We start from the raw sequence: 21,751 nt of genomic DNA on the forward strand, positions 1-21,751 counted from the left end.
TAATAATAATGGTATTTGTTAAGCCCTTACTATGTGCCAGGCAATGTACTAAGCAGTGGGGTGGATACAAGCAAATCAGGTTGGACCCAGTCCCTGTCCCACATGGGGCTCACAATCTCAATCCCAATTTTACAGATGAGATAACTGAGACACAGTGAAGCGAAGTGACTTGTCTAAGGTCACCCGACAAGTGGCAGAGCTGGGATTAGAACCTAAGACCTCTTGACTTCCAGGCCCAAGCACTTAGGCTACGCTGCTTCGGTATTACACTTCCCTCCCTCCTTATACCAAGTCTCCCTCCCCCTCCCCCACCACCCAGCTCCCTGAGTACTTCCGACCTTTCCACCCTCACGGCCACTGAGCACCATGCTGAGTCAACAGGAGACTCATCCTTGGTCCCAGGGTTGAGAGTCAAGAGACCTGTTTTTGTTTTTTTAAAAAAATGATATCTGTTAAAGTGCTTAGGATATGCCAGACACGGTACTAAACCCTGGGATAGATACAATCTAATCAGGTTGGATACAGTCCGTGTCCCACATGGGGCTCACAGTCTTAATCCCCATTTTACAGATGAGGTAACTGAGGCAAAAAGATCCCACCTCTGCCACCTGCCTGCTGAGGGACTTTGGGTGAGTCACTTCACTCCTCTGGGTTTCAATTTCCTTCTATCTGTCCTCCCGCCTCCTTAGACAGTGAGCCCTATGAGGGGATAGAGACGGTGGCTAATCTGATTGAATTAGATCCACGCCAGCATTTAATAAAGTCCCTATCACATAGTAACTGTTCAACAAACAGCATAATTATGATTATTATTAGTCCTACTTGTCTCCCACAGAGTCCCAAGCGCCTGACTTCTTCCCCGCCAATGCCAACTCCTATTCTGGCTATTGTGCCCCATTATGGGCTGAGAAGCAGTGGAGCCTAGTGGAGAACAGATTGTGAGTCAGAGGACCTGGGTTCTAATCTCAGCTCTGCCACTTATGACCTTGGGCAAATCACTCGCCTTCTCTGGGCCTCAGTTTCCTTGTCTGTAAAATTGAGACTAAATATCTGTTTACCCTCCCTTAGACAGGAACTGTGTACAACCTGATTATCTTGTATCTACCCCAGCACTTACTACTGTGTTTGACACATCATAAGCACTTAACAAATAGCACAATTATCATTACTACCTCCCTTCCTTCCTTTTCCTCTTCCCCCTTTTCCTCCTCTTCCTCCTTTTCCCTCTCATGTTTTAAAAATAGCATTTGTTAAACACTCATTACGTGCCAGGCACTGTTTGAAGCTCTAGGGAAGATACAACATAATCAGGTTGGACACAATCCGTGTCCGACATGGGACTCACAGTCTTCATCCCCATTTTACAGATGAGGCAACTGAGGCACAGAGAAGTGAAATGACTTGCCCGAGTTTCCATAACAGACAAGTGGCAGGGGCGGGATTAGAACCCAAGTCCTTCTGACTCCCAGGTCCATGCTCTTTCCACTAGGCCACACTGCTTCTCTTCCTTCATTTCCTCAATCAATTATAGTTATAGTCCCATAAAACCTGGTACCAGTCAATCAATCAATGGTACTTCCTGCAGCATTACGTAGTGGATAGATCAAGGGCCTGGGAATCAGAAGGTCCACCACTTGTCTGCTGTATGACCTTGGGCAAGTCACTTAACTTCTCTGGGCCTCCATTACTTTATATGTAAAATGGAGATTGAGACTGTGAGCCCCACATGGCACAGGGACTGTGTTTAATCTGATTTGCTCATATCCACCCCAGTACTTAGTACAGAGCCTCGCACATAGTAAGCACTTACAAATATTGTTATTATTATTATAAAACTCTTACTGTATGCAGAGCACTTTATTGAGGGTTTGGGAGAGTACAACACAATTCTCCCTCCTCCTTCTCCTCTTCCTCACCCTCCTTTACATCCTCCACAGAACAAGTACCCTGCATTAAGATACCTGGAAAGCTAAATACCTACTACAATGGGGTTAGTGCGGCACCCTGCTTGCCAGTTCTGACGCAGAAGTGAAGCGCTTGATAGTGCAATAATGACTCTAATTGACCCCCCCACCCCCACCCCCACAACAATGTCAGGGACTTCTGAAGTCCCAAATTTCCCAGACGAACATCATCCCGGGACTCAGATCTTCTCTCCTTTTCATGGAAAGTTCTGGGGAGATCTTAATAAAGTCTTACATTTCTTTTTCCTTTCTCTTTTCCTCTTAAATGTAGAGAAACCTCCTCAAAGTCTCTTCGAAACACTTGGTGCAATGATCAAACACACCGGATTCCAGTGGGCCAGGAGAGCGAGAGCATGGTGCAGTCTGAAAATACGACGAAAGATTAATCCCCCTCTTTCTTTTTTTTACGGAATTTGTTAAGTACTTACTATGTGCCAGGCACCGTACTAAGCGCTGGGGTAGATACAGGCTAATCAGGTGGGACATAGTCCCTGCCCCACATGGGACTCACTGCTTTACTTCCCATTTTACAGATGAGAGAACTGAGGCACAGAGAAGGGAAGTGACCTCCCCAAGGTCACACAGCAGACGCATGGCGGAGCTGGGATTAGAACCCAGGTGCTCTGAATCCCAGGCCAGTGCAGTTTCCACTAGGGAACAATGCTTCTCTCTCCCCACTCCCAAAAGATGGACAGTCTTTTGAATTAGCTGCCGCTGAGAGCACAGATCCAAAGACCTCAGAATTCTCAAGATTCTTAATAATAACTGTGCTATTTGTTAAGCATTTACGATACGCCAGGCCCCATATTGGGTGCTGGGGTAGGTATAAGATAATCAGGTGAGACACAGTCCCTGTCCCACATATGGTTCACAGCCTAAGGGGGTGGAGAACAGTTATTGCCTCTTCATTTTACAGATGACGAACTGAGACACAGAAAAGCGAAGTGACTTGGCCAGGGTCGCCCAAGAAGCAAGTGACTGAGCTGGGTTTAGAACTCAGGGGTTCTGACTCCTGGGCGTGAGCTTTGTCCAGTAGGGTAAGAATCTTCACCTTGGGAGAAAATTATTGGTTTTCTGGGGAGGGAACAGGGCCCGGAAGGGGCTGTGGTACTGTCCATTCCAAGTGCTTGTACATTCCAAGCGCTTAGTACAGTGCTCTGCACATAGTAAGTGCTCAATAAATACTATTGAATGAATGAATGACCAGGGGCAATTAGGGACTGTTGGCGGGGACATGACAGGACGGAAATGGCAGAACTTCTGCTCCTCAACAGCCCTCCCCACCCCACCCCATCCATCTGTGTTCTCCATTATCCGGCCAAGATGTTTCACCAGAGTTCCCTCCCCGTCCCAGATCCAGGTGGGCATGAGAAGCAGGGTGGCCTAGTCGATACAACATGGGCCTAAGAGGCAGAAGGACCTGGATTCTAATACCAGCTCTGCCACCTGTCTGCTGTGTAACCTTGGGCAAGTCACTTCACTTCTCAGGGCCTCAGTTACCTCATCTGTAAAATGGAGATTAAGACTGTGAACACCACATGGAACAACCTGACTATCTTTTATTTATTCATTCATTCGTATTTATTGAGCACTTACTTTGAGCAGAGCACTGTACTATGCACTTGGAATGTACATTTCGGCAACAGTTAGAGACAGTCCCTGCCCAAAAACGGGCTCACAGTCTAAAACATAATGAGCCTCGTATCTACTCCAACAGTTAGAACAGAGTTTGGCCCATAGTAGAGAAGCAGCGTGGCTTAGTGGCAAGAGCCCGGACTTGGGAGTCAGAGGAAGTGGTTTCTAATCCCGCCTCTGCCATTTCTCTGCTGTGTGACCTTGGGCAAGTCCTTTCACTTCTCTGGGCCTCAGTTACCTCATCTGTAAAATGGAGATTAAGACTGTGAACACCATGTGGAACAACCTGACTACCTTTGATCTACCCCAGAGCTTAGAACAGTGCTTGGCACATAATAAGAGCTTAACAAATACCATTATTATTATTCTCTGGGCCTCAGTTACCTCAGCTGTAAAATGGAGATTAAGACTGTGAACACCACGTGGAACAACCTGACTACCTTTGATCTACCCCAGAGCTTAGAACAGTGCTTGGCACATAATAAGAGCTTAACAAATACCATTATTATTATTCTCTGGGCCTCAGTTACCTCAGCTGTAAAATGGGGATTAAGACTGGGAGCCCTATGTGGGACAGGGACTGTGTCCAACCCAATTTGCTTATATCCACCATAGCGCTTAGTACAGAACTGAGCACATAGTCAAGTGCTTAACAAATGCCACAATCATTATTATTATTAGAATTAGCATTGCGCCCTTGGGTCAAAAATGACACTGCCATTGGGGAACTCATATCCATGGGCGTGAGTATCAAACTGAAGATCTCTTGTACCCTTGCCCACTGTCACCGAACAAGTGCAGTCAGGCATCCCAGCTGGCCTGTTTTGTGATCTTGAGAATGGCACAATTTCTCTATGCCTCAGTTTCTTGACCCGTAAAATGGGGATCATTCACAGGAGATACACCTGATGTCTCATGTGTTACACTGGACATGCAGCTGAACGTAAAGACATCATCCATGCCATTCTGCAGAAGTACACTTGGAGGCACCCAGAACTAGAATGTTTTTGGAGGGCACCCCGGCACCCCCCTAACTTTACATTCCTCACCCAGGTTCTTCTCAGTATAGGTGTCGGAACTTGGAGAAGCAGCGTGGCTCAGTGCAAAGAGAACAGACCTGAAGAGACCTGAGTGTTAATCCTGGCTCTGCCACCTGCCTGCTGGGTGTTCTTGGGCAAGTCACTTCACTTTCTATGTCTCCGTTGCCTCCTCTGTAAAATGGGGATAAAGTATTTGCTCACCTTCCCTCTTAGACTGTGATCTCCATGTGGGACAGAGATTATTCTGATCTCATTGTATTATATCTACCCCAGTGCTTAAGACAGTGCTTGGCAAATAATAATAATAACTGTGGTATTTGTTTAGCATTTACTATGTATTAAGCATTGTACTAGGTGCTGGGCTAGATATAAGATATTCAGTTCCACCATAGTCTCTGTCCCACTTGGGGCTCACAGTCTCAGTAGGAGGGAGAATAGTTATAGAATCCCTATTTTACAGAGGAGGAATCTGAGGCCCAGAGAAATGAAGTGACTTGCCCAAGGTCACACAGGAGGCAAGTGGCCGAGCTGGAATTAGAACTCAGGTCCTCTGATTCCCAGCCCATCCTCTTTCCACTAGGCCACACTGCTTCCGATAGAAAGTGCTTAACAAATAGCGCAATCATAATAATCAGTAAACAATCAAGTGTATTTATTAAGTGCTTATCGTATGTAGAGCACTGAACTCTGCACTTGGGAGAATAGATACATCGTAATTGGTAAACATGTTTCTTGCCCTCAAGAAGCTTGCAGTCTAGAGGGGGAGACAGACATCAAAATAAATTGTGGGTAATAATAATAATAACACAAATGCAGGACATCAAGGATTCTGGACTGCCCTGTAAAAAACTGGATGATTGGCTGTCCTTCCCACCAAGTAGGTCCCTCAGGCTTTAGGTTGTTGTGCCTGCCCCCCATCCCCATCCCCTCAGCGCCCCGTCCTCCGGCTTGGCCCAAATCCCAGTGCCACCCACCAGGACCATACTGGTTCCATCGGAACCGAGAGTCTCTCCTGTCTTTCAGCTCGGAGTCTGCAGGAGGAGCCCGGAGAGAGAGTTGGCAAATTTCCCCAACTTAAGCTCAATAAGGAATCCCGGTTCAAGCACGTTACAAAAATCTATTAAAATTTCAAGCACTTGAAACCCCGCTTCTCTGCCCCAAAGCAACCCCCGTTTGAAAATCTAAGTAGTTCTAATTTGTTTGCCGGGCTGTGATGGGGATAAGCTTCTAGAGTCGGTGAATTCTGCATCAAAGCTGATGAGCGGGGAGCCCCTGTGCTGTGCCTTCCAGAGAGAGGGAGAGAGAGACAGACACAGACCGACAGGAGCAGACTGGGGAGGGAGACACGAGGACCCTTCTGATAAAACGCACCAAGAGTCGACTAATTTGACCCCGGAGAACGTCCCTGGCTCTCTCCAGGTTGGTCTGACTCCCCCACCCAGGGAAGGAAGGCTCGGTGAGTAGCTTTTCTAATTAACCAAGAGAAAAAACGTCTCCCCGGGCAGCGGCAGGAAGTAGAAGTCGAGGGATTTATCAGTGACTCCAAGGGCACTTCAATCAGAATTTCCCCATGGCAGTGGCTGCTGGAGGGTGTGTGGGAGTCTGGGGGGCTGTCCCAGCTGGAAAATGATGGAGATGATGGTGGAGTGAGGGGGAGGGGAACGGGGTGGTGAAGCCCTCATTGTGGGCAGGGAATGTATCTGTTTATTGTTACATGGCACCCTCCCAAGCACTCAGTATAGTGCTCTGCACACAGTAAGTGCTCAATAAATATGATTGAATTGATGGGGGCTGGCAAGTCAAGGCCAGGAAGGCTGGGAACCAGCAGCAGTAAGTGGCTGTGCCCAGGGCTGGCAGGCTGTGGGGACACAGCTCCCCAAATCATGTAGGGGACAAGGACTGATATACCCAAGGCTACAAGCCCCGAGTCTAGAAGGCTACAGTCTCTCGAGACCGTAAGCTCGATGTGAGCAGGGAACGTGACTGTTTATTGTTGTATAGTGCTCTGCACAAGTTAAGCGCTCAATGAAGACGATTGAATGAATGAGATGGAATAGCGGAGAGGACCGAGACGCTCAGGTTTTAAGGCCTATCTCGGACAGAACCGGTGGAGAGTTTTCTGGTTTCCTGGAGGGTTCCATTGGTCAGAGCTTATTCCATCCAGGCCTCCGTCTCTGGGTAGGTACGCCCTTAGACCTTTCATAGCTTTAAAAAAAGCCTCCCAGAGAGGGGGAATCCGTAACCCCCAGTCCGGACCTCCAACCTCCGAGCACCCGGTGATTGAATCAGAACCTCCACATCTCTCCGAGGCAGAAAGAGCACTGGGTTACAGCAGAGGGAGTGCACAGGATGAAGCAGAGGGAGCACAAGGTTGCAATAGAGAGAGCAGTGGGCTGAGGCAGAGGGAGCACAGGCTGAAGCAGAAGGAGCGCAGGGCTGGGGCAGCAGGAGCACAGCCTGAAGCAGAGAGAACACAAGATGAAGCAGAGAGGCCAGGGTGAGGGAGCACAGGGCTGCAGCAGAGGGAGCACAGGCTGAAGCAGAGAGAGCACAGGATGGAGCAAAGGGCACACAAGCAAGGCTAAAATCAGTGGGACTTTCCCATTCTGCCCCTCATTTTTCAAGGTGGCTCAGGACTTCCAGAGCACAGGTGGACTTGGCCCCTGCTCTCAGTCACTTTGAGTTCCAGGGATGTTCTCTGCTCCCCAGCCTGACTTTAAAGCAGTCCATCACCTCATCCCCTCCTACCTCACTTGGCTTCTCTCCTTCTACAACCCAAACCGCATACTTCACTCCTCTAGTGTTAACCTTCTCACTGTGCCTCCATCTCGCCTCTGTTGCTGCTGACGCCTGTCCCACAACCTGCCTCTGGCTTGGAATGCCCTCCCTCCTCAAATCTGACAGACAACCACTCTCACCAGCTTCAAAGGCTTATTGAAAGCACGTCTTCTCCAAGAGGCCTTCCCAGACTAAGCCCCACTTTTCCTCAGCTCCCACTCCCTTCTGCGTCTCTCTGACCTGCTCTCTTTGCTCTTCCCTCCTCTCAGCTCCACAGCACTTAGGTACACTTGGGTAATTTTATTTATCCCTTTGCTCTTCCCCACTCCCAGCCTCGAAGCTCTTGGCGAAGTGGATAGAATATGGGCCAGGGAGTCAGAAGGTCATGAGTTCTAACCCTGGCTCTGCCACTTGTCCGCTGTGAGATCTTGGGCAAGTCACTTCACTTCTCTGGGCCTCAGTTCCCTCAGCTGTAAAATGGGGAGGGACTGTGTCCTACTCGATTTGCTTGTATCCACCCAGGCGCTTAGTATAGTGCCTGGCACGTAGTAAGTGCTTAACGGATACCATTATTATTATTACAATATCTGTAATTTTATTTATTTATATTGATGTCTGCTTCGCCCACTCTAGACTGTGAGCTTGTTGTGGGCAGGGAATGCTACCGTTTATTGTTGTATTGTACTTTCCCAAGCACTAAGTACAGTGCTCTGCACACAATTAAGTGCTCAATAAATTCCATGGAATGAATGAATGAACTAAATTTTCTGCTCCCCAGCCTCAGCCACCCAACTATGTTCTCTGCTCCCGATCAAACCAACTCTCGCCAGCTCTGCTGTCCTGCTCCTTGTGGATGCATCCACCAATTCTCTTGTACTGTACTCTTCCAAGCACTTATTACAGAACTCTGCACACAGTAAGTGCCTAATAAATATCATTGATTGATTCCCTGTGGAGGACAGAAAAGAGCCCAGAATGCAGGTGCTGGGAGGGTTACTTGGTCACTGGAAAGTAGCAGAAAAAACACAGGCCTAGATGTCAAGAGACCTGGGTTTTAGTCCCATTCCATCACTTGCCTGCAGGGTGACCTTGGGTAAGTCATTTCACTTCTCTGTACCTTCTTTCCTTCCTCTGTAAAGCCTGTTCTCCTCCCCCTTAGAATCTGAATCCCATACGGGACAGGGACTGGGTCCACTCTTATTGTATTGGATCTCCTCCAGCCCACAGCGTAGCGCTTGGCTGATAGTAAACATTAGTTATCCCACTGTAGTTATCCCAGCACTTATCACAGTGCTTGGCACCTATTAAGTGCTTCACAAATGTGAGTTATTATTACTATTTGTTTTGTTCACAGAATCCTCTGTAAACTTTGGGAGACTAACATCCTTTTCCACTTTCCCTTATCTTGTACCTTGATCTCATCTGTCTCACCATTGACCTCTCGTTCACATCCTACCTCTGACCCAGAAGGCCCTCCCTCTTCATATCTGACAATCACTCTTCCCAGCTTCAAAGTCTTACTGAAGGCATATCTCCTCCGAAAGGCCTTCCCTGGCCTTTCATTTCCTTTTCTCCCATTCCCTTCCTTGAGTTTGGATTTGCTCCCTTCATTCAACCCTGCCTCAGCCCCACAGCACTTAAATACATATCTTCAAATTATTTCTGTATTTATATTAATATCTACCTCCCCGTCTAGACTGGAAGCTCACTGTGGGCAGGGGACAGGTCTACCAAATCTGTTACATTGTATTTTCCCAAGCAGTAGTACAGTGCTCTGCACACAATAAGTGCCCAATAAATACATTAATTGATTGATTAATCTGCTCCTTAGTCTCTTCCTCTCTCCCGTTTTTGGGGGATAGTTCTTAGCTTATTAACCCTTTCATCAAAGGGAGAGGAATGGAAATGCAAACTTGTCAGAGTCTGGGAAGGTTCTTGGGAGAATTGGGTAAAGGGGGAGGAAGAGGAAACTTGGAATTGGCTCCATTTTTTGAAATGGGTTCTCTCTTCCCTTGTTATTGTACATAATGGAGAATTGACTGCAATGACTGTGGTATTTCTCAAGCTCTGACTCCGTGCCAAGCACTGCATTAAGCACTGGAGTAGCTATGAGATAATGGGGTTGGAGAGAATCTCTATCCCACATGGAGTTCCCAATCTAAGGGGGTGGGAGAATGGACATTTCATCCTCATTTTCCAGATGAGGAAACTGAAGCCCAGAGAAGTAAAGCAACTTGCCCAAGGTCACACAGCGGGCAAGTGGCAGAAGCGGGAGTAGAACCCAGGACCTCTGATTCCCAGCACCCTGGGAGAAGAGGACAAAGGGGGATGTAATACCCCAGGGAAGGGTCCAGCAAGGAAGAGAACAAACCCCAACGAAGAAAGCCCACTCCAAACCGAGTTAATTCGATGAATTTTTTCAAATGCAAAAATAACCCCCAATTCTGGAAACCGAAAGAGTGCTGCAATAATCCTTTAATCAGGGGACAACGGGGAGTCTCGTTTGCAGTTCAGACATTTTTCCAATTACAGCCCACTGGGCTTCCCCATATGGGGCTCGACTATCTAAATCATCAAAACGAACTCTTAACTGTCACTCACCAGGGCAGGCCAGGCCAGAGCTCAAATCAGCTTGGAAAATAACGGTTTCTGGGGACAAATCAGTTCAATTGGCCACTACCAAATAGGTGGGTGACTTTGGCTCCTGGAAGGCTGATGGTCCAGACCCTTGGCTTATGTATTTGGGGGCTATTAAATGGCTCCAGAGAAGCATGGGGTGAGGGGGAGCCCTTAAATCTGAAAACAGGGAAAACCTCAGAGAAGCAGAGCTGAGCCTTCACTGTGCCAACTTCACTTCCTCAGCTGGGTGAGAGAAAGCAGAGCTAACAATCCTCCCTTCATCCAGTAGACTATAAGTTCCTAGTGGGCAGGGAATCATGTCTACTGTCTCTATTGTATAGTACTTTTTCAAGCACTTAGTATAGTGCTCTGTGCGCAGTAAGCACTCAACTTTAAAATGGGGATTCGGTACCTGTTTTTTGTATGGCATTTGTTAAGTGCTTACAGTGTGCCAGGCACTGTTCCAAGAGAGGGGTAGGTACAAACTAACTGTTGGACACAGTCCATGTCTCACATGGGACTTGCAGCCTTAATTCCCATTTTACAGATGAGATAACTGAGGCACAGAGAATACTATTAGTAATAATAATAACTGGGGTATTTGTTAGGCATTTATTATGTGCCAGGCACTGTACTAAGTGGTGGAGTGGATATATGCAAATCAGGCTGAACAGAGTCCCTGTCCCACATGGGGCTCACAGTCTTAATCCCCATTTTACAGATGAGGTAACTGAGGCACTTGACCAAGGATACACAGCAGACAAGTGGCAGAGTCAGGATCAGAACCGAGATCCTTCCGACTCCCAGGCCCTGATTTCCAGCATTTCCTGGATCCACCATTAATGCCGTCATCTCGGTCTGAGGCTTCGTCCATCTCACGGTTGAAAATTCTGCATCAGCCTCCTCAGTCCCTCCAGGCTCTCCCATCTTTGGTCTCTCCTACACCCAGTTGCTGGATCAATATCTTAAAACTCTTACTCAGAATCAGTCACTCCCCTCTTCAGAAGCCCTCACATCCAACCGAAACTTCAAGGCTCTTTATGAGCAGTCTCTTTTCCTCCTTTTGGCTTATATCTCCACCTGCTTCCACGCTTCTTTTTTCCCAAGTTATCCTTCCATCGGCACTTCAGTCTCAACTTTCTGGTTCTGACCCGACCTTCACACTTTCCCCTGTCTGGTCCTCCCTCCTCACCTTACTGCCAAATAGCATCCCTTCCCACCTTCAAAGCTGTCTCAAAAGTCACCTTCTCCAGGAGAACTTCACCGACAAATCTCTGTCTCTCTAATGATAATAATAATAATGGTATTTGTGAAGTGCTTAATATGTGCCAAGCACTGTTCTAAGAGCTGACGTAGATACAAGGTATCAGGTTTTCCCTTGTGGGGCTCACACTTTTAATCCCCACTTAACTGAGGTAACTGAGCCACAGAGAAGTGAAGCGACTTGCCCAAATTCACACAGCTAAGTAATGGAGCCGGGATTAGAACCCACGACCTCTGACTCCCAAGCCCACGCTCTTTACCACTAAAGCCACGCTGCTTCTCTAGTTTTGCCTTGTTAACCCATCAGCCCCAAATCAGCATGAATGTATATGTCTATTTGGTTATTTTTGACTTAGCGGTTGTATCTATACTTTTTCTATTACGTTCAGGCAACCTCTATCAGCCTGTTTCCTCCACTGGATTGTAAACTTGTTGAGGACAGAGAGCATACCTTGTTCTATTTGTACACTCCCAGGACAATGGTTTGAACTCAGTTTGTGACCAGAACATACATAACCTACATACTGTTCTCTCCCCACTGCACTCCATAGTTGACTCTGCGGCCCAGATCATTTGTCGGTAAAAACATTCAGTCCACGTATCCACTCCTCAAGAACTTCCAGTGGTTGTCCATCCACCTCCGCATCAAACAGAAACTCCTTACCATCAATTTTAAAGCACTCTATCATCTTGCCCCTTCCTAAGTTACCTCACTGCTTTCCTACTACAACCCAGCCCACACATTTTGCTCCTCTAATGCTATCTACTCACTTTAACTCAATCTCATCTATCTTGCCACTGACTTCTCGCCCACATTCTGCCTCTCGTCTGGAATGCCCTCCCTCTTCATATCCGACAAACGATCACTCTCCCCAGAGTCAAAGCCTTATTAAAGGGACATCTCCTCCAAGAGGCCTTCCCTGAGTAAGCCTTCGGCATGGCTCAGCGGAAAGAGCATGGGCTTGGGAGTCAGAGGTCATGGGTTCAAATCTCGGCTTCACCGCTTGTCAGCTGGGTGACTTGGGGCAAGTCACTTAACTTCTCTGTGCCTCAGTGACCTCATTTGTAAAATGGGGATTAAGACTGTGAGCCCCACGTGGGACAACCTGATCACCTTGTAGCCTCCCCAGCACTTAGAACAGTGTTTTGCACATGGTAAGAGCTTAACAAATGCCATCATTATTATTTCCTCTTCTCCCATTCCCTTCTGCATAACCCTTGTGCTTGGATTTGATCCCTTTATTCACCCCACCCTCAGCCCCACAGCATTTATGTACATCTCTGTAATTTTTTTTTATATTAATGTCTGTCTCCCCCATCTAGACTGTAAGCTTGTTGTGGGCAGGGAACGTGTCTACCAATTCTGTTTTACTGTACTCTCTCAAGTGCTTAGTACAGTGCTCTGCACACCGTAAGTGCTCAATAACCGATCGACTGACTGGGAACATGTCTTGGCAAAAAATGGGAGCATAAAAAGGGCTCACAGCTCAGTGCGGTGCTTTCATCTTAGTAGGTGCCCAGGCTGTTAGACTGTAAGCTCCTTGAGGTTAGGCTCGTGCCTACCAACTGAATTGTATTTCCCCAAGCCCTTAGTAATGATAAGAATAATAATGACAGCATTTGTTAAGTGCTTACTATGTGCCAAGCACTGTTCTAAGCACTCTGCACAAAATAATCATTCAGTAAATATCATTAATCATTTGGTTGATTACAGGGCTTTGCACATAGTAGAAGGATAATACAGTGCTCAACACTCCCTAGGCGCTCAGTAAATAGGATGATAATGAAGAGATGATAAGGAAGGAGTTAAAGAGAAAGAATCAATGACCAGTCCAAGGATGAAAAATAAAACTAGGGGTAACTCCCCCACCCCCAGCCTGGCCCACGGTGGACAGGTAAGTAAACCTATGGGCTGAGATCGCTTCTATCACCTCCACTGCATGTACTTTACCAGGCGCTTAGTACAGTGCTCTGCACAAAACATGAGCTCAATAAATACCATTGACTGATTGATTGGTTTGGGTCCGGCAGCCATTCAAGCCCACTCCTTGGTTCCTGGTTCAGCACAGAGAAGCAGAGGGGAAGCAAAAGAGTTGGGGGGAGATGGGGGGAGGGTGTTGCTGCCTTCCCTTGGGGTGGGCTTTGCCCGTCTCACCTGCCGGAAGCCGTATCTTGTAAACTGCAGGATTTTCAGGGCGTAGTTCGACCTCTGACCTTTGCTGTTGAATTCGATGTGGCCGGTGAGACCTTCCAATTCTACCTGTCCAAGAGAGAGTGAGTTACAGAGCCTCATCGGCCTTGCTCTCGACCTTGCTCTTCCTGCAGCTGGAGAGGGCATTTCTGATGACTGCTGCCGGCCACCATGGGGGCCGCTGAAACCTTCTCTACCCGGACATGGCTCCGGGAAGCCAGAACCAGGATTAGGTGGAGCAGGGAGATAGCACTTAGCACTGGGAAGGAAGGTTGGGTGGGAGGGAGACAAGGAATTTAGAGGACTGGTAATCCCTAAGTCCTCCATATTGTTCCCCACCTCATTCCTGTGCCCTCCGCCACACACCCATTGACCGCCCAAGTCTGTTGGCATCTTGTACATGAGACTTTAGATCCGTCACATAAAGGACAGACCCCTTCTACCCTGAGCTCTCAAGAAATCAGACTAGTCTTTAAAGAAATCAGGCTGGGATTCCTGTCAGAGCCTGGAAGCACCTTGCATCGGGTGTGGTTGAGAAACAAGGTAACAGAGTGGAAAGAGCATGGGCTGGGAGTCAAGAGACCTGGGTTCTAGCCCAATCCTATGCAAGTCACTTAATTTCTCTGTGCCTACGTTTTCTCATCTAGGGATATCTGGTCTTCTTTTTCCTTAGACTGTGAGTCCCAAGTGGTAGAGGGATTGTCCAATCTCCTATCTACCCCAGTGCTTAGTACAGTGTTTGGCATATAGTGTTAACAAATATCATAGTTATTAATATTCTTGCTTGGCCCTTGGCAAAATGCCAGCTTTGACCACTGCCAGAGTTATATATCCAGAGCCTTTCTGTTTGCTCTCTGGCTGATTTGGGGTTTCTGGGGCTGGAGGGCAGAGAGTCCAAGGGCCCCTTTGGGATTAACCAAGAGACGGTGTGACCACCCCATGCTGGTCTTTGACGTTTCTATGCTCAGCTCCACCTCCCAACCAGGGGGCATCCCAGGCCTGAGCCCGTGGGCAAGCCGCCGACCAAATGGTGCTTCCCGCTGGCCCGGTGCGCCAGTCCCTCTCACCATTCTCAGGTAGTTCATTAAACTGGTGCCATGCTGCCATATCTGGGCCGAGCCACAGGACAGGGGCTTGACGCCGATCTCCTGGCTCCGATTCAGCTCCTGCACGGCACTCACCACGGCGTACACGGCATCAAACAGCAGGGCTGAGGAGAGCTGGGGAGAGGGGGTCCGGGCCGGGTTGGGGGGCACAGAGGAAGAACCAGGAACACAGGGGGTGGGGCAGAGAAGCCAAGGAAAGAAGAGAGGGGCAGGGGAGAGTCAGGAAATGGGGAAAGAAGGAGAGGTAGGGAGCAGAGGGAGGACGGGTGAGAACCAAAAGGAAGAGTAGGGGGTGGAGGGTGAGGGAAGAGAGATGAAGGGAAAAGACAGAGAAGAAGCAAGGAATAAGATGAAGAAAAATTAACCAGCCTCCAATTGGCCACCTCCCTTCTCCCCCAGACCCCCTTGGGCAAGTGCCACAGCCAAATTCCCTTGCCCAGGATCCCTAAGGCCACAAAGAGGGGGGCCTATAGGATCTAGGTCATTGCCCAGTCTGAGAATGCCTCTAAGGCCTGAGAAGAAATCCAATCAATGCATCAATCAATATTGAGTGCTTTCTGTGTGCAATAGTCTGTGTGCTTCTAGACTGTAAGCTCCTTATGGGCAAAGAACAAGGCTGCTAATTCTGTTTTATTGCCCTCTCTCAAGTACTTGGTACAGGCCTGTACACATAGTAAGTGCTCGATTAATACTACAGATTGATTGATTCATTGAAGAGTACGTGGGAGAGGACAGTGTAATGAAGTAGGTACATTTCCTGCCCACAAGGAACTTACAGGCTAGAGAAGGAGAATTCAGCATATCTTTTGCCCCTTGCCCAGCCAAGCTGGACCAAAGTCCCCTTCTCTGTCAAGGTCATTAGACCAGGAGTTCCTGGGGCCCTGGGGTGGAAGGAGGCTGAGGCGCTTCCATACGAGAATGGACTGAAATGATTTGAACCCTTCGGTCTGAAAACATGTAGGCCCGAGGGTCCGGGATTGACCATCTCAGAATCAAAAAGGGGGAGGTCAGATTACCAAATCCCACCCTACCACACCACGAAGGGCTCCCATTGCCTCTTAGTAATAATAGTAGCAATTTGTGGCATTGTTAAAAACATCAGTGGTATTTGTTAAGCACTTACTATGTGTTAGGCACTGTTACAAGCAAATCAAGTTGGACACAGTCCCTGTCCCACATAGGGCACAGTCTCAATCCCCACTTTACAATGAAGTAACTGAGGCCCAGAGAAGTGAAGTGATTTACCCAAGGTCACACAGCAGACAAGTGGAGAAGTCGAGATTAGAACCCATGTCCTTCTGACTCCCAGGCCCGTTCTCTATCCACTATTGCCATGCTGCTTCCATACCCAATCTTATTACCCAGGATCTATCTAAGGTCTTAGCAAATTGTGAATGCTTTTTAAGTGCCATTATTATAATAATTATTGTTATTGAGATTCCCTCCTCTTCACCAAAACAGGTTTTTATCCCCTCCAGAGGACAATCAAAGCCCGCTCCTCTGAAAAAGACTTCCCAAATTAACCATGTTTTGTTCTATTCTTCCTAATTATGCCGGTAAGCCTTTCCCACATCAGTCTATATGTTCCTGTTCCTCTTCCTCCTTCTCCTCATCATCATCATGATTGTCATCATTCAGATTATTGAACATGTACTGCAGACAGCATTTGGGAACACACAATAGACCATTCCTATCCCTGGGGAAACTCACGATTCTATGAGGAAAACAAGCAGACATAAATGGCCAAATATACAATTGATAGAAGAATAAGAACATAGATACAAATGATAAAAAGTAAACACCTGAATACAGAATTGTGAGTAAAAAATATGAGTGTCTAGCCACTACCAGGAAGGTAGGGATTAATCAGGAGCTGTGTGGGTTAGTGGAAAGAGCATGAGCCTGGAAGTCCAGAGGACCTGGGTTCTAATACAGGTTCTGCCAGTTGCCTGCTGTGTGACCTTAAGCAAGTCACTTAATTTCTCTGGTGTCTGTTTCCTCATCTGTAAAATGACCATTCAATGTCATTTCTTCCTCCTTCTTAGGCTATGAGCCCCATGTGGGACAGGCATTGTGGCCAAAATCATTAACTTGTTTCTACCCTTTTGCTTAGAACAGTGCTTGACACGTAGTACATGCTCCACCACTTGTCAGCTATGTGACTTTGGGCAAGTCACTTAGCTTCTCTGTGCCTCAGTGACCTCATCTGTAAAATGGGGATTAAGACTGTGAGCCCCACGTGGGACAACCTGCTTACCTTGTAACTACTCCAGCACTTAGAACAGTGCTTGGCACATAGTAAGCACTTAACAAACGTCATCATTAGTATACAGCTAATCAGTTCAGACACAGATTTTATTCCAAACAAAGAGGTAGTGAGAATCTTAGCCTCATGGGATAGATGAGGAATCTAAGGCACAGTCATCTTTCCACTAAGTCACCTTGCTTCTCTGGTCTCCCTCTCTAGTTGAAAGCCAAACCTTGGTCTTCTTCTTCCTTCACTCAGCTCTCCTCTCCGCCCCACCAGCTCTCCGGATTCAGACCAAACCAAGGCTTCAACCCCCTTGCTCCTCTCCTTCCGGCTCAATCTATCAATCAATCGTATTTATCGAGCGCTTACTGTGTGCAGAGCAATCAATGAATCAGTAGTATTTATTGACGCTACGTGCAGAGCACTGTACTAAGCACTTGGGAGAGTACAATACAACAGAATTAGCAGTCACATCCTCTGCCCACAACGAACTTATAGTCTAGAGAGGGAGACAGGCTATTAATAGAAATAAAATATTCACTTATAATTATATTATGAATAAAATAGAAAATACAGAGCACTGTACTAAGCACTTGGGAGAGTACAAAATAACAGCGATAGTAAACACATTTCCTGCCCACAACGGCTTACCCTGGGCCTGGGCCTCAGATTCTCTCTGTCTGCTCCTCTCCTTCCAACCTCCGCTCACTACTCACTTTCCTCGTCCAATTTCCCCTCCACCGGGGCGAGAGCCTGCAATCTCTCTGCCTCATCAACTTTTTCCATCTCTCTTTGAATCTCCATCCTGACACATCTTTTCTCGCTCCTAATTGCTTTCTCCCACAGCCATTATTCACTAATTTAAGCTCAGAAAAAGCCTCCGAGGCTGCAGTCTGGACGGAAGCGAAGCAGAGGTGAACTGAACTCTTTTCACTTCCTACAGTTGTAGGAGAGTTGGTGCCCCTTCATCTCTCTCTTTGGATCTCTATTTCCAACTCCCACATGTGTATGTCTTGGTTTTCTCTCTCTCCTCTCCAAATATTAAATCTTTCAACCAAGGTTCAGGCTTCATTCGAAATCATCTCTCTTCTTGGCACCAACATTGTATTTGGCAAGCATGCCCCATGCTCTCATTTTTGTATTTTCATTTTAGTTCTTCACTGTTATTTTCTCCTGATTTTTTTGTAAATTGTTTAGGGGGTGCAAAAGATACCAAATAAATTAACACGTGCCTCTTCTGGCTCAGGGGGAGGCGATTCCAATTTTTTTTTCCAGGAATCCTTGGCTCAGAAGGGCTCCGAAGGACCTCACCCTTTTGGGAGGGGAAGGGGTTCTGACGAGAGGAGGTTTATCCTTCAACCTCCATCCGCTGAAACTTCATCCCTAAAATGTTGTATCGAGAACCGAAACCATTAAAATCCCATGAAGTAGACTTTAACAATCTGGATTTTATTCAATGAAATAAACACTTAATTACCAACATCTGTTTTAGCCCCCAATTCTAATCACTTAATCTAGCCATCTGTAATTTTAATGATTTTCCTGGATTTTCTCTCTCTGCAGCGTGATTAACGCGGACGGCATGTGAACAAGTAGCTTTACTCCTCCATCGAGGAGACTATTCTTTCCCCAGCTCGGCCAGCCGCCCGGAAGTCTTGCAGGTTGCTTGTGGCCGCTTGCCAGATACAGCTGCTGAAACGACCCTGGGTTGAGGCGTTCGCCCCTTTTGCATCTCCCCTCCCAGAGACCCACCTGCTGTAAGGAAGCCCTCACAGGAACCAGCAGAGAAGAGGGGTGCAGAGAGAGACAGAGAGATGGGGCCAACCCACCTGGGGGGCTTCATCTCTGACGGATGAGGACAAAAGATGGAGGGAGAGACCCCGCATCCCTTTGGAGCTGGTGCCCGCACTGCTGCTGCTGGGCTGTGCGTCCTGTGAGACTTAACCTCTCTGGGCCTCACTTGCCCCATCTGTAAAATGAGGAGAGAGCTCTCCCCTGCCCAATGCCCTTGTGGATGTTGTGAAAGCCAGAAATCCCAGATGGAGCAAGGATTTTACTCCTGTGAAATGTAAAGGTCTCATTTCGCCCTTCCTAAAGCAAGAACTATCCATCTCCATTCTAAGAGCGGGGCAAGCCCAGGTTAGGAGAGGTTTGGTGGCAAAAGCCACTCTTCTCATCAACACGAAGGTGAGAGCAGGAAAGGGGGTGGGGAGATGGCCAAGATAATAATAATAATTGTGGTATTTGTTAAGGGCTTACTCTATGCCAGACACTGTACTAAGTGCTGGGATGGATACAAGAAAATCGGGTTGGACAGAGTCCCTACCCCATACAGGGTCCCCAGTCTTAATCCCCATTTTACAGATGAGGTAACCGAGACTCAGAGAAATTAAGCAACCTGCCTAGGGTCACACAGCAGACAAGTGGTGGAGCCGAGATTAGAACCCAGGTCCTACTGACTCCCAGGCATGTGCTCCATCCATAGGACTTAGAGCTCGGAGACCCGCAACCCAGCCCACATACTTCGCTCCTCTGGTGCTAACCTTCTCACTGTGCCTCGATCTCGCCTGTCTCGCCGCCGACCCCTGGCCCACATCCTGCAACTGACCTGGAATGCCTTCCCTTCTCAAATCCTCCATACATTCATTCGTCAGTCATTTTTATTGAGCATGTACTGTGTGCAGAGCACTGTATTTAGCGCTTGGAGAGGACAAATCAGAAATAAGGAGAGATGATCCCTGCCCATGCTGGGTTACTCTCCCCACCTTCAAAGCCTTACTGAAGGCACATCTCCTCCAAGAGGACTTCCAAGACTAAGCCCCACTTTTTCTCATCTCCCATTCCCTTCTATGTCTCCCTGACTTGCTCCCTTTGCTCTTCCCTCCCTCCAAGCCCCACAGCACTTATGTATATATCTGTAATTTTATTTATTTGTATTCATATCAGTTTATTTTTATTGATGTCTGTCTTCCCTCACCCCTCTAGACTATGAGCTTGTGGTGGGCAGGGATTGTCACTCTTCACTGTTGTATACTACTTTCCCAAGTGCTTAGTACAGTGCTCTGCATACAGTAAGTGCTTAATAAATGTGATTGAATGAATGACTGAGAATACACAATGGCAGCTACTTAGGGTCTCCGGTGCACAAAGCTCCAAGCCCTAGGGCAACAACCCCAGAAGTTCCTGGGACTACATCCCCAGCAGCTACTAGGACAGTTCTGTGTCAAGACAACCTCAGGGACTCAGGGAATGGAACAAGGACCATCAGGAAGGGCACGGCTAGACAGAGAACACAGCAGAGCAGGCCGGAGGGGAGGGAGGCGGCCACAGCAGCGGTCTCGAAGCCGATCTGGCTACCAGGTGGACAACGTGACTGCCGCTTTGGGACACACAACCGTGAAGCCATGGCCAAGCAGCCCAGCGACGCTCCTAATCTGCCTGCTTTAGGTCAATTTGCAGCAAGGAAGGGAGCATCAGCCTCAGGGGGGAACGGAGGAGCGGCCAGCCGCACCAGTTCTGGGCCAAACTCGCTCTGCCTCTTCCTCTCTCCCTCCACCCCCTTCCGTTCCCACATGTGAACACCGTGGTCCCCTCCCAGTGGCCCAGAGCCCACCCGGGACTGGAGTGGTGGTGTCAGACAGAGAGGCAGGACCTCCAGGCTCATGATCAGGGGCACTGCCCATTCCCTCTGCTCCCCCTGCTCACCTCTGACCCCCCACCCCCAAAGATTTCTTAAACCATCTGACCGGCAGACCAAGAGCCCCAAGATTAAGATCCTGAAGGTCTTTTCTCCTTTCAAAAAGGGTCTGCCAAAGCACCAGGAGAGTCAGGGAAGAGCCAGGCAAGTTCCTTCAAAAGCAGATCACCCCCTCCCCATCTGGCTCTGAGCTGGGGCCACTCTCCTGTGTCTTCCAGCTGCGGCAGATGAGGGTTCACCTGGGTCCAGCAACCCACACCCTCCCAGGACAGTGCTTACTTCCTCCTTATTCTCTCCATCACTTAGCTGGGGAATCCTCAGGCCAGAATGTGTATGGGAGAGGTCATCTTGTCCATCCCCCTGCCCTCACTAGAACTAGTCGACTAGTCTATAGCCCCCACCTCTCTTGGGGACTCATTTCAGGTGTTCAACAACCTTGTTTTGGGTGACTCTTCCTCTCTCCTTTGCCCTTCATCCAACAGCTATCCAAGCAGGCTATGTCTTCTGCCCTCTAGACTATAAACTCATTGTAGGCAGGGAATATGTCTGTTATATTGTTCTACTAAACTCTCCCAAGAGTTTAGTGTAGTGCTCTGCACAAAGTGCTCCATAAATACAACTGACTGACTCTGCCCCTGCCCTCCTCATCTGTCCCCTATCTTCCTTCTCTTTCCATGTTCTCCCTCTCCCTTAGACTGTGAGCTCCATGTGGGATGGGGACTGTGTCCAATCTGATTGTCTTGGGACATAGTAAATGCTTAACAAATGCCACAATTATTATTATTATTACCCACTGACCCTGAGGTCACCCTTCCTCCCAGGAGCTGGGGGCCAAGGGGGACCAGAGATTTTCTCTACTCCCACTTTTCTTCCAGGTTTCCTGGACTGTCTCGGAGCCCTCCCCTCCGCTAACTCCCCCCCCCCATCCCCGCCACCCACTCCAGTGACAGGGGAGGCAGCGGGCATTGTGGCACTCACCGCGGGCCCCGTGAAGGGAGCGTGGTCACAGTTCTCCTGCCACGACTGGTTGAGGCTGTGGGCAAACTCTTGGAAGAAGGCATGGGATGGGTTGAAAATGGAGAATCCCAGGATGTTAACCCGGTCATCCAGAAGGCTGTCCAGTTGCTGGAGAGAGAACTCCTGGGTTTCCCAGGGAACCAGAAACAGAAAACAGGGTTAGAGCGGGATTGGGGATGAAGGAGAGGGG

General features: G+C 48.1%; 1 protein-coding gene across 2 annotated transcripts in view; it reads right to left on the reverse strand.

Annotated features, from left to right (window-relative positions):
- GRIK4 (glutamate ionotropic receptor kainate type subunit 4) overlaps positions 1-21,751 on the reverse strand; it is a 189,947-nt gene that overhangs the window by 56,292 nt on the left and 111,904 nt on the right. The window contains exons 8-10 of one of the 2 annotated variants that reach the window (XM_029076253.2): positions 21,523-21,684; positions 14,558-14,710; positions 13,455-13,559 (exon numbers count right to left, since the gene is read on the reverse strand). In XM_029076253.2, the coding sequence (XP_028932086.1) occupies positions 13,455-13,559; positions 14,558-14,710; positions 21,523-21,684 (420 nt within the window). The remainder of the gene's footprint in view (positions 1-13,454; positions 13,560-14,557; positions 14,711-21,522; positions 21,685-21,751) is intronic. The other variant, XM_029076255.2, reaches the window with a different exon arrangement.

Source organism: Ornithorhynchus anatinus, chromosome 11, assembly GCF_004115215.2.
Source record: "Ornithorhynchus anatinus isolate Pmale09 chromosome 11, mOrnAna1.pri.v4, whole genome shotgun sequence".
Taxonomy (NCBI): domain Eukaryota; kingdom Metazoa; phylum Chordata; class Mammalia; order Monotremata; family Ornithorhynchidae; genus Ornithorhynchus; species Ornithorhynchus anatinus.